Here is a 12527-nt window from a genome sequence, read left to right as displayed (position 1 = left end):
CTTCTTCCACACACCACCCTGTGGAGTGGGTGTTGGTTGTAACTTGGTTTATCTCTATGTAAATCTCCTTTCATGTTGCACTTCTGCTCCACATCAGTTAGTGAATTTATTCAATGCTATAATCTCTAGCATTGGGTAGCTTTCTATCAACATGACTGGCCTGTGTTTGACTTTTCAGCTTCTTCTGTGCACTGAGATGACAAACTTGGCTGTTTCCTCTCTTTCAGGACAGTATTGCTGCTAATAAGAATAATCCTGGAGTACTGCCAGTGTGTGGATAACATTCCTTCCATCACCACTGACATGCTGACCCGCCTGTCGGATTTACTGAAGGTATGGCTCCAGATGTGCCCCAGTGCCCTGCAGGGGCAGGCAGGCTGCAGAGAACATGTCTTCCTCTCAGTAATGCTCATGTGTTTTGGGGATTTCATATAAATTATAAAAATTATCTAGAATCATTGTGTCTGCCACTGTGCCATAAGGAAAGCTTTCAAGCCAAAGGCATTAAAGATGTAATTTGTTGTGGGAATTAACTCTGGCTGTTCACCTGGAATATTGGAAATCCTATCTGGTAGTATTTGACATAGCTGCCTGTCCTTCAGGCTGGGTGTAGAATTAATGCTGCTGAAAAAAAAGCAATTTGATCCCAGATGCCACAGAAATATGTATGTGTATTGAGGAAGGAAACAAGTCCCTTGGTTTTTACAAATCAGTAGAGGTATAGTCAGTAGAAGCATGAAAAATAGTATGGGATAAAGGTTCTGTAGTAAAATGTAAAGGTGATGAAACCCTGGGACCTCTTGGTCATTTATTTCTCACTAGAGAAGAGGAAAGCTGGTAAAGCCCAGGCACTGCAAGGTAAAATAAATAATCAGTAATAAAAGGAGCACATTAATGCACCTTAAAACTGTCATATATATACACATGCATACACACACATATATATATATGTGTGTGTCTGTACAGGCTCCAAAGCTTAGCAGCTAATTTATGTCAAGGTGTTCATTTGTACCTTTGCCCACAAAGGTCGTATCAGGTATTTGAGTTCTGAACATGAGCATAATCAATGAAAGGTAAACAGATTCAATCTCCAAAAGGATATTTTATATAAGGTGGGGGGCAGGGGAGGGGAAACTCTAGGAGATGGACCTTTAAATATTTGTCCTATTGGTAGCTGGTATTTGAATAACCAGATGCAGGAAGACTGCTCCCTGCAGTTGTCTTTCATTCATCCACAAATTTTCCCTTTTAAAAATTCTGTCCAAGGCAAATCAGTCTGTCTGAGCCTGCCCCTGTTCAAGTCTCCTTCTCCAGCTGCTGCTTCCCTCAGGAATTGCAGGACCTTTTCACAGGTAGAATAGCAGTGGATGCATCAAACTTGGCCAGATTTGCATATCTGTGTTGCTTCCCTCACCTTATCTCATTCTAGCTCTGTCATTTGTGATTTATTTCTTGGTATTCAAGCATCATGTGCAGTTTAATTGCTGTATTTTTTATCTGTCAGCAAGGTGCCATCAATTGGAGAGATGTCAAGAACAGCTAGAAAAAACAAAAGCTCATTTATTACACTTTGAACAAAATAGAGCTACTCCAGGTGTCCTGGCACTGTACTTTTTGTTTGACAGCTGTCAGAGCCAGCAAACTTTGAGAGTAGCAAGAGCTAGACTTGATTGTAATGGAAAATGGAAAGCATTCCCAGGTAATAAAATTCCTGGTTCTGAGCTGTGACTGCAGCCTGAGTGAAATGACATCTGTGTATGGGAGAAATCATGGAATCCTTTACATTGGAAAAGACCTCTAAGATCAACCCAGTCCAGTTGTTTACCCAACACTGCCAAGGCCACATCTACACATATTTTAAATACCTCCAGGGATGGGGACTCCAGCACTCTCCTGGGCAACCTGTTCCAATGTTTGACAACCCTTTCAGTGAAGAGATTATCCCTACTATCCAGCTTGAGGCCATTTCTTCTTGTCCTATTGCTTGTGGAAGAAGAGACTGACCCCTACCTGGCTACACCTTCCTGTCAGGGAGTTGTAGAGAGCAAAAAGGTCCCCCTGAGCCTCCTTTTCTGCAGGCTGAGCACCCCTGGCTCCCTCAGCCATCAGACTTTTGCTCCAGATCCTTCTCTGGGCACACTCCAGCCCCTCAGTGGTGTGAGAGGCACACGTGGCTGGAATTACTGGGGTTGTCCAGGTGGTGCAGACCGGAGAAGGCTCCTGGCTGGGTGCAGGAATGCTTTCCTCCCAGCAGGCACAAGGAGGAGGTGTTGCTCTGTTCCAGGCTCCCTCCCTGCTCTGTCTGCACCAGGCCATCTGGGAACAGTCATTGCCACAAAAGGCAGGGACAGTACATGTGGCCAGCAACCTTTACAGACCAAGTTTTTGATGGTTTGCCTCACCGTCAGCACTAACCTGAGCTAAATGCCTCAGAGGAGCTTAGGCTGTGTGAAATGTGTGGAGGGAAAATCTCCAAAAAACTCCATGAAAAACTCTCTAAGTTTGAAGGAAAATTCCCCAAAATTACAGGAAAACCCCCTGAAGCTTGACCAAAAATCCTCCAAATTTTAGGAAAAAAACCCCTTAAAATTCCAGAAAAGTATTGAAAAAAAATCAAGGAAAAAGGGCCAAAATTCCAGGAAAAACATCCTAAAATAACCTCCAGCAAAAATCCCAAAATCTCCCTAAAAACCCCCCAAAATTCCAGAAAATCAACCAAAAATTCCAGGAAAAATCTGGTAAAAATTCCAGGGAAAAGCCTTAAAAATCTTCTGGAAAAAGCCCCAAAATTCTAGGAAAAATCTCCAAAGAAATCCAGGAAATCTGTGCAATATTTGAGGAAAAATATTTTTTAAAAATATTACAAAAATCCCCAAAATTCCAGGATAAATCCCCAAAATGAAAAAAATAATGAAAAAAAACTTCTTCATGAAAAAAATCTCCCAAAAATTTGAGCCTTTGGCTTAGTGATTCTGTTTAAAGTCCACACAGAGGTGTAAGGAAAGTTGTTGCTTTCTGGACAACAGAAGTGGATGTGAGGCAGTTTCAGCCCTGCCCTGTCTGAGGGCAGTGCAGGTTTTGCCTCTCTCAGATCAGGGGCCACATTTGGCTCTGGGTCAGTTGTGGGATGAGGTCTGGGTTGCTTTTCCAGCCCTGGATGCACCCTTCTGGCAGCCCAGAGTTGGGGGGTGTTTCATGGTGTCTCTGTGGGCCTGCTTGTTGTGACTGACACCAGACAGCAGCCAGAAAATTATTTCCCTTTTTTACATAAGGAGGGTTGGAATTTTGTGTTTGTTATTGTGAAGAAAGACCTGTGAAGCAGAATAATGCCCCTGCCCTCAAAAAGGAGATCTTTGTGAGGGCAGTTCTCTGTGTTGCAGACACAAGCTGCAGGGCAGCCTTGTCACAATTTCTTCTGCATCTTCAGGCATATGAGAAAGGGTCAGGTCTTTTTAAGTTTTGCCTCTCAATGTCAACAGACAGTTCTGTTCAAATATGAGCCCTGGGATTTCTGCTCTACATTCAGTGCAGGAGTTGGGGACAGCAGCAATGGCTTTTCTGCTGCATCACCCAGGCCCAGTTTGGAATATCTGGTGTCTCAAGCTGGGTGAGGAAGCAGAATTCCAGTGTAAGACAGAACCTGCTGATAGCAACTGTCTTACTGTTTTACTGCTTTTAATGATAACTTCTTTTCTTTTGGAAGTAAGTTAGGAAAATCTCAGCATGAGTTGTCCACTGTACCTGGAATTCTTACAGAATTGGCTTTTCATCTTCTGTGCATTGTTTGTTAAATCCAGTATTCCATAGTGTTACAAACATAGATTCAGTCACCTCAGCAGGAGGGAGTCTCAGTGCCTTCAAGTTTCCTTTAACATCAGCAGTGGAGAAGAGAGCCTGAGCAGAAACCTTTTATCTTGATGTTTTCCACTCCGATATTACATGGCTACTCTGCTGAGGAAAACTAGTGAAACTCTGGAACTGGCCTTCATAATGACTTAGTTAATCTTGCAAAATTCTATTGATGGTGTTTCTAAACTGTGGGTTTGTGTAGATGATCAAAAGTCAACATGCATTTTCACTGTCTTTCCTTTCTCACAGTATTTCAACTCTAGAAGTTGCCAATTAGTGCTTGGAGCCGGTGCTTTACAAGTTGTTGGCTTGAAAACAATCACTACAAAAAACCTAGGTATGGATTTCTGTATTTAAAATGTCAGAACTTGTTCCCCTGCCTGTTAAAAAACCCCAAGTGCAGAAAAGCCCTGTGATAAGCTGGGTTTGAGTTGTGGGGCTGTGCGTGGGCACAGAGGGTGGTAAGACCTTGCCAGTTACCTGCCTGGAGTGTAGTTTTAAACTTTCTCCTGAAATTAGGAGCCTTTGGCCAATGGGTTGGAGTAAGGATTTAAACTTAGAATTCCCATGTTTCAGGGTGAGAAACAGAAATTACCAGTCCGTGAAATGACCAGTCTGCATTTCCCTTTTGGAAAGGGAACAGCCTGATGAGAATGGGTTGAGAAGCTGTGGGCCACAGCTGGGTCAGGTTTTTGCTGCAGAATGTTAGGCCAGTGTGGTGACCACACTGGCACCAGTGTGTGTCCTGCTGCTGGCTCAGGCCCTGTTGGAGTTGGGAGAAGCCTGGTTTTGGGATCCTGCTGGCATTGCAGCAGGAGCAGGTTCAGGGCAGGTCAGTGCTGGCAGGGCAGGGTGTTTTGTACACCACTGCAGCAGAAACACTGCTGCCTTGAGAATGTGGTTGCTGAGGTTAAGTAGCTGATGAGTCAGGTCTTTAGAGATCTCCCCGATGTCTGTGTGTGCTCAGGGCTCAAAATGTCGAGTAAACACTCAAGGAGCCTCTTGGAAAATCAGTCCCTTATCCCATCTTACCAGGCTGGGTGTGAGCTGCCAGGTACCAGCCTGGCGTCTTCATGGGGGGTGGGGGGTTCCTGGGGAAACAAACATGTACCTCCATGCTTTTAGAACAGACCAAAGCCCACCATGTGAAGTTGTGTCAGATCTGTTACTCATGTCACAGGAGACAGTCCATACAGAAATGACTCTTCTGTGTAATAACTGTTATTTCTCCTCCTGGGTTCACAGCCCTTTCTTCACGTTGCCTCCAGCTCATCGTACACTACATTCCCATTATCAGGGCTCACTTTGAAGCTCGGCTGCAGCCAAAGCAGTTCAGCATGCTCAGGCATTTTGACCACATCACAAAGGTAACTCTTCTGGCCTTTCCTGAAACACAGAGTTCTGCTTTTCAACTGTGCTCTGAAGAACATGAATGCCACCAGAAAATGAAACCTGCTTTCTTCCTTTACAGGATTATCACGACCACATAGCTGAAATTTCAGCAAAGCTCGTTGCCATAATGGATAGCTTATTTGACAAACTATTATCCAAGGTAATGATTTATGGAAATAATTATACACTCTCTGAATTGCAACTGGAGGTCTCATTGTATACAGTCCAGATGTTTCAAATGGAGTCTTAAACTTTCCTAACGAGGCCTTGTTTGAACTTCTTTTAATTATATAGATGGAAAGCTTTGTGCTGTTCTCATGAATGTGTCTTGTGTTAACATTTGCTACCTGGGTGTCAGACACCTTCACTCCCAGGAAAGTGAAATGTTCCATTGGCTGTTTCAGCAGGAATGGCAATGCTGTGGCTGGCACAGATGCTCGAGTGTTCAGGAGCTGAAGTGCTCTCCTACCACTGACAGCTCTTGTGTGCAGCCAGGCTCAGCAGATCCCATTTCCTGCTCTTTCCTATGGCGAGGGCGGCATTTCCGCCACCTGAGGAAACTGCAGGAAAGTGCTGAGGAGGAAGAGTTTTGGAGGGGAAGGACCAGCCCATCTGTTGGGCTGCAGGCCTGGGGACTGGGGGTCTGTGCTCAGCAGTTCCTGCTCTGGAGCAGCATTAGGACTCCTGGTGTGTTTTGGTGTTTGAACAGTGCTACAGGGTGGTCTTGGGCTGGATCTGCTCTGGGTCACCTCAGGGTAGAACACACATCCATGACCCACAGATACATAAAGTACATGACCTTTTAAAGCTTAGTGTTGTGCTTTGGATCTTAGGGTTTTGGGGGAAAAAAGAGCTGTTTCATGACAGGGATGAATTAATGTTTTAGTGACAAATTTGATTGATTGGCCTGGGCCTATATCTTCCTTCAAGGAGCTCACGAGAAGCACAGGAACACAGGCTGGGGACAGGCTGATGAGAGCTGTAATGGAGCAGTTGCAACAGGCAGCATTTCTGTCTTCCTTGCTGTTTCTGTTATTGTATTGTTACTTAATGTTGTGCTTTTTCATTTCATCTGTTTCTTTGGTCTGTCAAGTAGCACTGCCTAAACTTAGGGTGGAAAAAAAAGAAGCATTTAAATTGGGATTTCCCACTCCTATTGTGTTTACTTTTTAAAAAAAAATGTGTTTATGCTCTTCTCTAAAGACCAAAATGGTCTGCTGGTTTTTGGGGGTTTTGTTCCACATAAATTATGTGAAGTAACATGGCTGTTTGGTCACTGGATCTCTTGAGAATAAAAGACAAATGCAAGAATTTACATTATTGATACTAATCCAGTGTAGCCCACAACAAGGCAGGAATTCAATTTATGTTCTTGATAGCAGTTAAAGAGAGCTCATCTCTTACTATCCCTGCATCTTCACAGCCCACTGTCCCTTTGGGAGCTGACACAGGATTTAGATTTCTTGAAGGCTGAGTGGCAGTGCTTGTTCCACATGTATGCAGCCCACAGAGCCCAGGACCAAAGGATGGTTGATTTGCTTCCATTCCTAGCACATGCCATCATTTGGCTCATCTTGTTCCTAAAAAATGAAATCTTGGTACTGAAGGCTGTGAAGAGCACAAACCCAGGACATTTGCAAATAGGCATGTCAGTACAACCATGCCAGTGTGTTCTGGATTCAGGTGTTTTTCTGAGCCCAACTATTTCAGTGTCCTGTGGATGAAGTGGTCCCCTGCTCTGAGGTGTGTAAATCTGCACAAGTGAGTTCCATAGCAGTGAGTGCCTGGCACACCTCAAACCCAGAAATTCCAGCTCTGTAGGAGATGAGCAGTTGGTGCAGTGGACAGGATGTTGACCTGGCACTGGGTAATGGTAGCAAGTTACTCCTGCATTTCTAGGCTATGCTTCCCCTGGGAGCTCCATGGCATGGCAGCTGTGTCACCCAGTGCCACTGAGACAAGGCAGTTCACAGCAGCATGGACACTTCCCAACAGCTGCCTTTGGCAGGGAAATACAACAGGAATGGGGTTATTGAACAGTGGAAATAATAAATTCAACACATGGGAAAGGCTCATTCATTACCACAAATGAAAAAATCCAGTACGAGTTCTGAGCTTCTCTTGGAACTTGCTGGCTTGTGACTGTTTGGGCAGAAGAGCAGTGAGGTTCTTTCTCATCCCTTGTAGTTTTAAAGCTGTTGACCTCAGCTGCACATAAAAATGGCCAGGAGATCTTGGGGTTCTTCCCAGGGCTGTTGATTTTCCCCATGACAATGAGAAGAGTTGGGTGTGGCTGTAATCATGCAAGAGCCACTGCTGCAGCCTCCCAGTTCCCCTGGTTTAACAACATGCTGGGAAATTGGAAACAATTTCTTGCTTAACTTCCTTGTCTCGAGGTATGCTTGATCCCTCATGCTGGGTGGTTGTTTCCTGGAGCAGAAAGCATTTTTTTTCTGCTACTTCTCCTGTCAGAATTAGGTCATTGGTTTGTATTTTCTGTAAAGACTTTCTCAAAACTCCCCATTTCTTTTTTTCTCTTGTGCTCAGACAAGCTTTGTTCTCTTTTACAATTCAGGCCTGCATGAAAGCAGACATCTCCTCCAGTCTGTTTGTAAATGATGTAGTTACAATGATTTGGTTCTTTTCTGACCTGTGCAATGCTCCCTGGGGAAGTGTCACCCTCCCAAAGGTGACCTGCCAGTGTGCCACCCAGGCCTGTGATGGCACAGCCTCTCCACCTGGAACTGCAGAGCTGGCTTCACTGTTCCTGGGATGGGTTTTCAGTGTCTCTGAAATCCTGTTCAGATCTTCCCTATCCAGAGTGGGAGCATAAGAATTTTGTTCCCTTTGTAGCAAATCTCTTCCCATCTGGTGTTTTCCAGTGCCTTGTTTCTTGGATTTCAGGCACTGGGAGGACTTTTCTTTTTTTACTCTGCTTTCCAAGGTATTTCTGCAATTTCTTGTGGGGTTGTGATGTGGTTGGGTTTGGTTTTTTTTTTTTTTTTTTTTTTTTTATGGCAGATAGATGAGATTTCAGGAGTTTCTGTTTCTTTATGGTTTCCCTGATCCTTCAGAAATTGGGATATGTATGATCCTAGACAAGCAGTTTTCTCTGGGAAGTATCAAGGGGCACATTTCTCAGAGGCAGAAGTGCTTGTCTGTCCTTGGCTTGTAGCAGTCTGAAGGAGAGGGCCAGCTCACAGCCACAGGACCTGCATCTGCAGCTCCTGGCTGGATCAGATCATGCCCAGCCACCCTTTTAATTTGTGGTGTGCTAAATGGATCTTGATTCCTGATGTTATTAGCAAAGCAGAGCCCCAGGTGGCTGTTGGGAGCTCTCCTACATAAACCATTTTAAAGTGGCAGAAAGGAGTTAACTGGTTGTGTGTTTATTTGCAGTATGAAGTGAAAGCCCCTGTTCCTTCAGCATGCTTCAGGAATATCTGCAAGCAAATGGCAAAGATGCATGAAGCTATTTATGATCTCCTTCCTGAGGAGCAAACTCAGGTGAATGTTATTTCTGAGCTTCATCTCACAGCTTGCTTGCACATGGCCTTGGGAACAGGAGAGACTTTATCAGGGGAGAGGGAATTCTTTTTTGAGTCCTGGTGAAACCCACACGTTAAAGGGCTTGGCAGCAGTCACACAGCTTGGGCTGATACAAGGAACTACAAGGAATACAAGGAAGTATTTCAGTGTGTAGGGAGAGCAATGAGGTACACAAAAAGAATGGATTTCAGGATTTTGAGCTGCTTTTTAATGTCTAGAGATGGCAATCCAGGAATTAGTGCTGAAATGCTATGCAAATGGCAACACTTCGGGCTTGAGTGCAGCCCTCTGAAAGGATTATTCTGTAACACTGCTCAGAATCAGTGGCTTCTAAAAGTCCCTAAATGTATTACACACCCCGGTTTTACCAGATGTGCTTTTGCAGGAGTTTGCTGCAGTCATTGCTACTGCAGAGTTGCAAACCTTAAGGACAGGAAGGACAGATTTAGTCATCGAATACAAGTTGTCATTTCTCTTTCACGTTGAATTAAATGGTCCCTTCTAGCACAGGAAAGAGACTTATCTGCTAGGCTTAGTACAAGTTGCTAGATACTTCAGGCAACAGAGGAGAAAAGTTCACATTCCAAAGAACATGTCCTGTGAGTGCCACACGCAGTGAGTGGGTGAGGGTGTCCTGTGTGGCACACACTGTGTGGGGCCAAGGGTGAGATTGAAGCACTGGCAGGAGGAGGAACCACGTGAGTTGCAGAAACAAAACCAAAAGTCAGTGACTGAGGGTGCTGGCAGTGTGTTTCACCTTTGGAGGCAGCCATGTGAGCATGGGCACAGTTCCTTACTCTGCTGCTGTGCTTTCTTCCAGATGCTGTTTTTACGAATTAACGCAAGCTACAAACTCCACCTGAAGAGGCAGCTGGCCCACCTCAATGTGGTCAATGATGGAGGACCTCTGAATGGGTGAGCTGGGCTCTTCTCTCCTTTCACTGATTAAATAAGCAGGCGTTGGGAGGGCATCTTCTGCAAGGAAGTCATGATTCCAGAATCACAGCTCCATGTTTTAGTATGTCCCATTTGGAGCTTGCTTACAGTAAAGGGCATGACTTGTGCCATTCCACAGTGACTAGGAGTGCAATCCACTTAGTAACAGACTGGGAGCTGGACATTGTCTGACTGGAAACCTGCTGGTAGCTGTCCTCAGCTCATGGATTGCTTTCTCTCCCTTTGTGTGACAGCAGCAGCCACAGTTTAATTAGCAGGAATTGTGTGATTCCTGAAGCAATTTTGAAATGTGGATGGTGACTCATGATGCTGGCAAAGTAAAAATAGGAGAAAGCAGCATTTCATCTGTGCAGTGGGCAGCTCTGCAGGAATGGTTTTTAGAGCAGAACTAGATCTGGAACAGAGATTATGCTCACAGCTTTTCCCCTTCCCTACCACAGCCCACTCCATCCCCAAACAGGTCCGTGGTACCTGTCCTGAGAGAGGGTGCCTGGCTGTGCCTGCTGTCCCCACCTCATAGGAAAAGGCTGAATTCTGTTGTCAGTTGGATTGTCCCCTCAAACAGTGGAGTTTTAACTGTTCCTGATGACCTGGGGGCAGTGATGTGTGTGCAGTGTAGCAAGGGTGAATGAAACTCATGGGCCTACCCACATGCAAGAAGAGATTGTCTTAGGTTGCAGAAGTCAGAGAAGAAAGTTGATAATGCTTCAAGTGTCACTGCAATGAAAGTTTTGTTCCTTTCCAGTTTATTGCTGCTTCTCCTGTTTATGTGCATTCCTCCTTGTACTTTGTGCAAGAGTTTATCTGAACTGGTTCTGTGTACTCGTGGTGTGACATTCCATTGCCTTTGGTATTTATAAAGGTGTTAGTAACCAAGCTCACAGAGTATCCTCTGCAGCCCCAGCTGAAGTGAGGCCCTGGCTGTGCTCACGGTGTCTGTGCTCTCTTTATCCTGTGCTGTTGGTTTTGTTCTGTCCTTGTGGCTGCGTGGCCTGGATCCCTTTTGGATAGAAGGGTTGGGGCAGGTGTTCCTGGTGACCTGCTGAGGGTGTTTCCCTGCAATCAGGAGGTCTCAGCTGGCCCAGGACTGTCTGATGGCAGCAGTTTTGTACTTCAGACACATCTCCTAGGGAGCTGGGGCTGTTTGACAAGGAGAACATCAAACCCTGGATGGCACTTGCTGTTGTTCCAGCAGTCTTCACTGACCAGGTTTTTAACATGGTTTTCTGATCCTCATTCTGTTAAACTGCTTGTTTCTGTAATAATAGTAAAAATCCAGTCCTGTGAATCCTGGTTAACTTTTTTGCTATGTAAATGCTGCTTCTGTTCCTACATCTTGCTAGCAAGAAGCATCATGATCCCTGACATGTTTCAACAGTATCTGAGGGATTTTATTCTGTATAAACTGTCACAAACAATACAGCTGTTGTGCTTTTCAGTTGCTTTTTACATTAGTGCTAGAATCATAGAATCATTACCCTCTAGAATACAGAAGGTAATGTTGCAATAATTAATATTCTTAGTTGGAATGGAATGGGGGCTTTAAGTCTAGATAAGCCTGGGATTACAGCAAGAGAATAGAAGTTTTAAATGCCTAATTCCTGCTGAGTTTTCTGAACTCATGGTTTGATCTCCCTTCCCTAGAACTAGTTTTACACCCAGCAGTAATCCTGTTATGGATGATCACTGCTGTAAAATAAACCACATCCATAGCATTGAGTTTTGAACTGATACTTCAAATATCTAATCCAGGCATAGGATTTGAACATATGTTGTAGCAATTGTGTGCCAAAGTCCTCAACAAACCCTGTCTGCTTGTCCAGGCGCTCCAGGTGGATGTGATGGGGTCACATTCTAATCTTGTCATGTTTCACTGCAGGCTGGTTACTTCAGATGTGGCTTTTTACACTGGAAACCTTCAAGCTCTGAAAGGCCTTAACAACTTAGATCTAAACATGGCTGAAATCTGGGAGCAGAAGAGGTGATAATCCATTGGGAGCAGTCACTTGGCTCTGACAACAGACTGACTCTTCTAAGCAGTGTGACACGGTGAGGTGAATGCTTGAGCCCAGAGCCCCAGGAAGGGCACGATTGAGTCGGGGGAGCTTAGACTCAGAGGGAGCTGCAGGGAGAGATCCTTCCAGTGTCCTTCAGCAAGAAACAAGTGATCAGCTGTCTGTGCAATGTTTTTTCATTCTCTCTGGAAACAGACTCAGGTTTCTTTGGACCAAATCCAAAAGAACACATAGCTGTAACACAGCTGTAGTTGTCTAGAATGCTCTGTATATCTTTATATTAAAAAGATGCTTTGCATTTCTTCTAGTGCAATGAAATTCACATGGTGTCCCACCTTATTTAATGATGGTACAATATAAAAATCTTGCAGTTGGAACTCTGTAGAAAATGTTTTTCTCTATGAAACTATGCTGTTCTAAAATTTATTTTTTTACAGAACTTTATATAAATAAATGTCTTTTGATTGCTCGCATATAGGATTCAGCTTTGTTAGGGAGCAGTCCTGTTCCAGGGGATTTCTCAGGGCCTAAAATCTGAAGACAAGATTTTCTAAGCAAGGGCCAGTTCCTCAAAGCTGTTCCTGTGGGGGAGAGGAGTGACCTGTCCCTGGTTGGCAGTAACAGGGTAGCAGTGGGGGAACTGGGAGGTGGGAAAAAAGCTGGTGTAAGGATGGCCACCTCCAGCTGCCCAACGCCTCTGCCAGAGGGGAGGGACAGGGACACAAAGAACGGGCAGGAAGAATTTTAAAGTTTTTAGGCTGCTTA

At 44.6% G+C, this 12527-nt stretch overlaps 1 protein-coding gene across 2 annotated transcripts in view; it reads left to right on the top strand.

The window, feature by feature from the left end:
* The window catches only part of VPS54 (VPS54 subunit of GARP complex), a 47621-nt gene extending 35541 nt beyond the window's left edge, over positions 1-12080 (top strand). For both annotated transcript variants that reach the window (XM_059467279.1, XM_059467280.1), the window contains 7 exons: positions 228-333; positions 4099-4186; positions 5095-5216; positions 5321-5401; positions 8641-8748; positions 9611-9705; positions 11627-12080. In XM_059467279.1, coding sequence (XP_059323262.1) covers positions 228-333; positions 4099-4186; positions 5095-5216; positions 5321-5401; positions 8641-8748; positions 9611-9705; positions 11627-11732 — 706 coding nt within the window. In that variant the 3' untranslated portion in view covers positions 11733-12080. The remainder of the gene's footprint in view (positions 1-227; positions 334-4098; positions 4187-5094; positions 5217-5320; positions 5402-8640; positions 8749-9610; positions 9706-11626) is intronic.
* Positions 12081-12527: the final 447 nt, after the last annotated feature.

This window comes from Ammospiza nelsoni, chromosome 3 (genome assembly GCF_027579445.1).
Source record: "Ammospiza nelsoni isolate bAmmNel1 chromosome 3, bAmmNel1.pri, whole genome shotgun sequence".
In the NCBI taxonomy this organism is placed as follows: Eukaryota; Metazoa; Chordata; class Aves; order Passeriformes; family Passerellidae; genus Ammospiza; species Ammospiza nelsoni.
The sequence above is the reverse complement of the archived record's forward strand: the minus strand, read 5'-3'. Positions and strand labels throughout refer to the sequence as shown.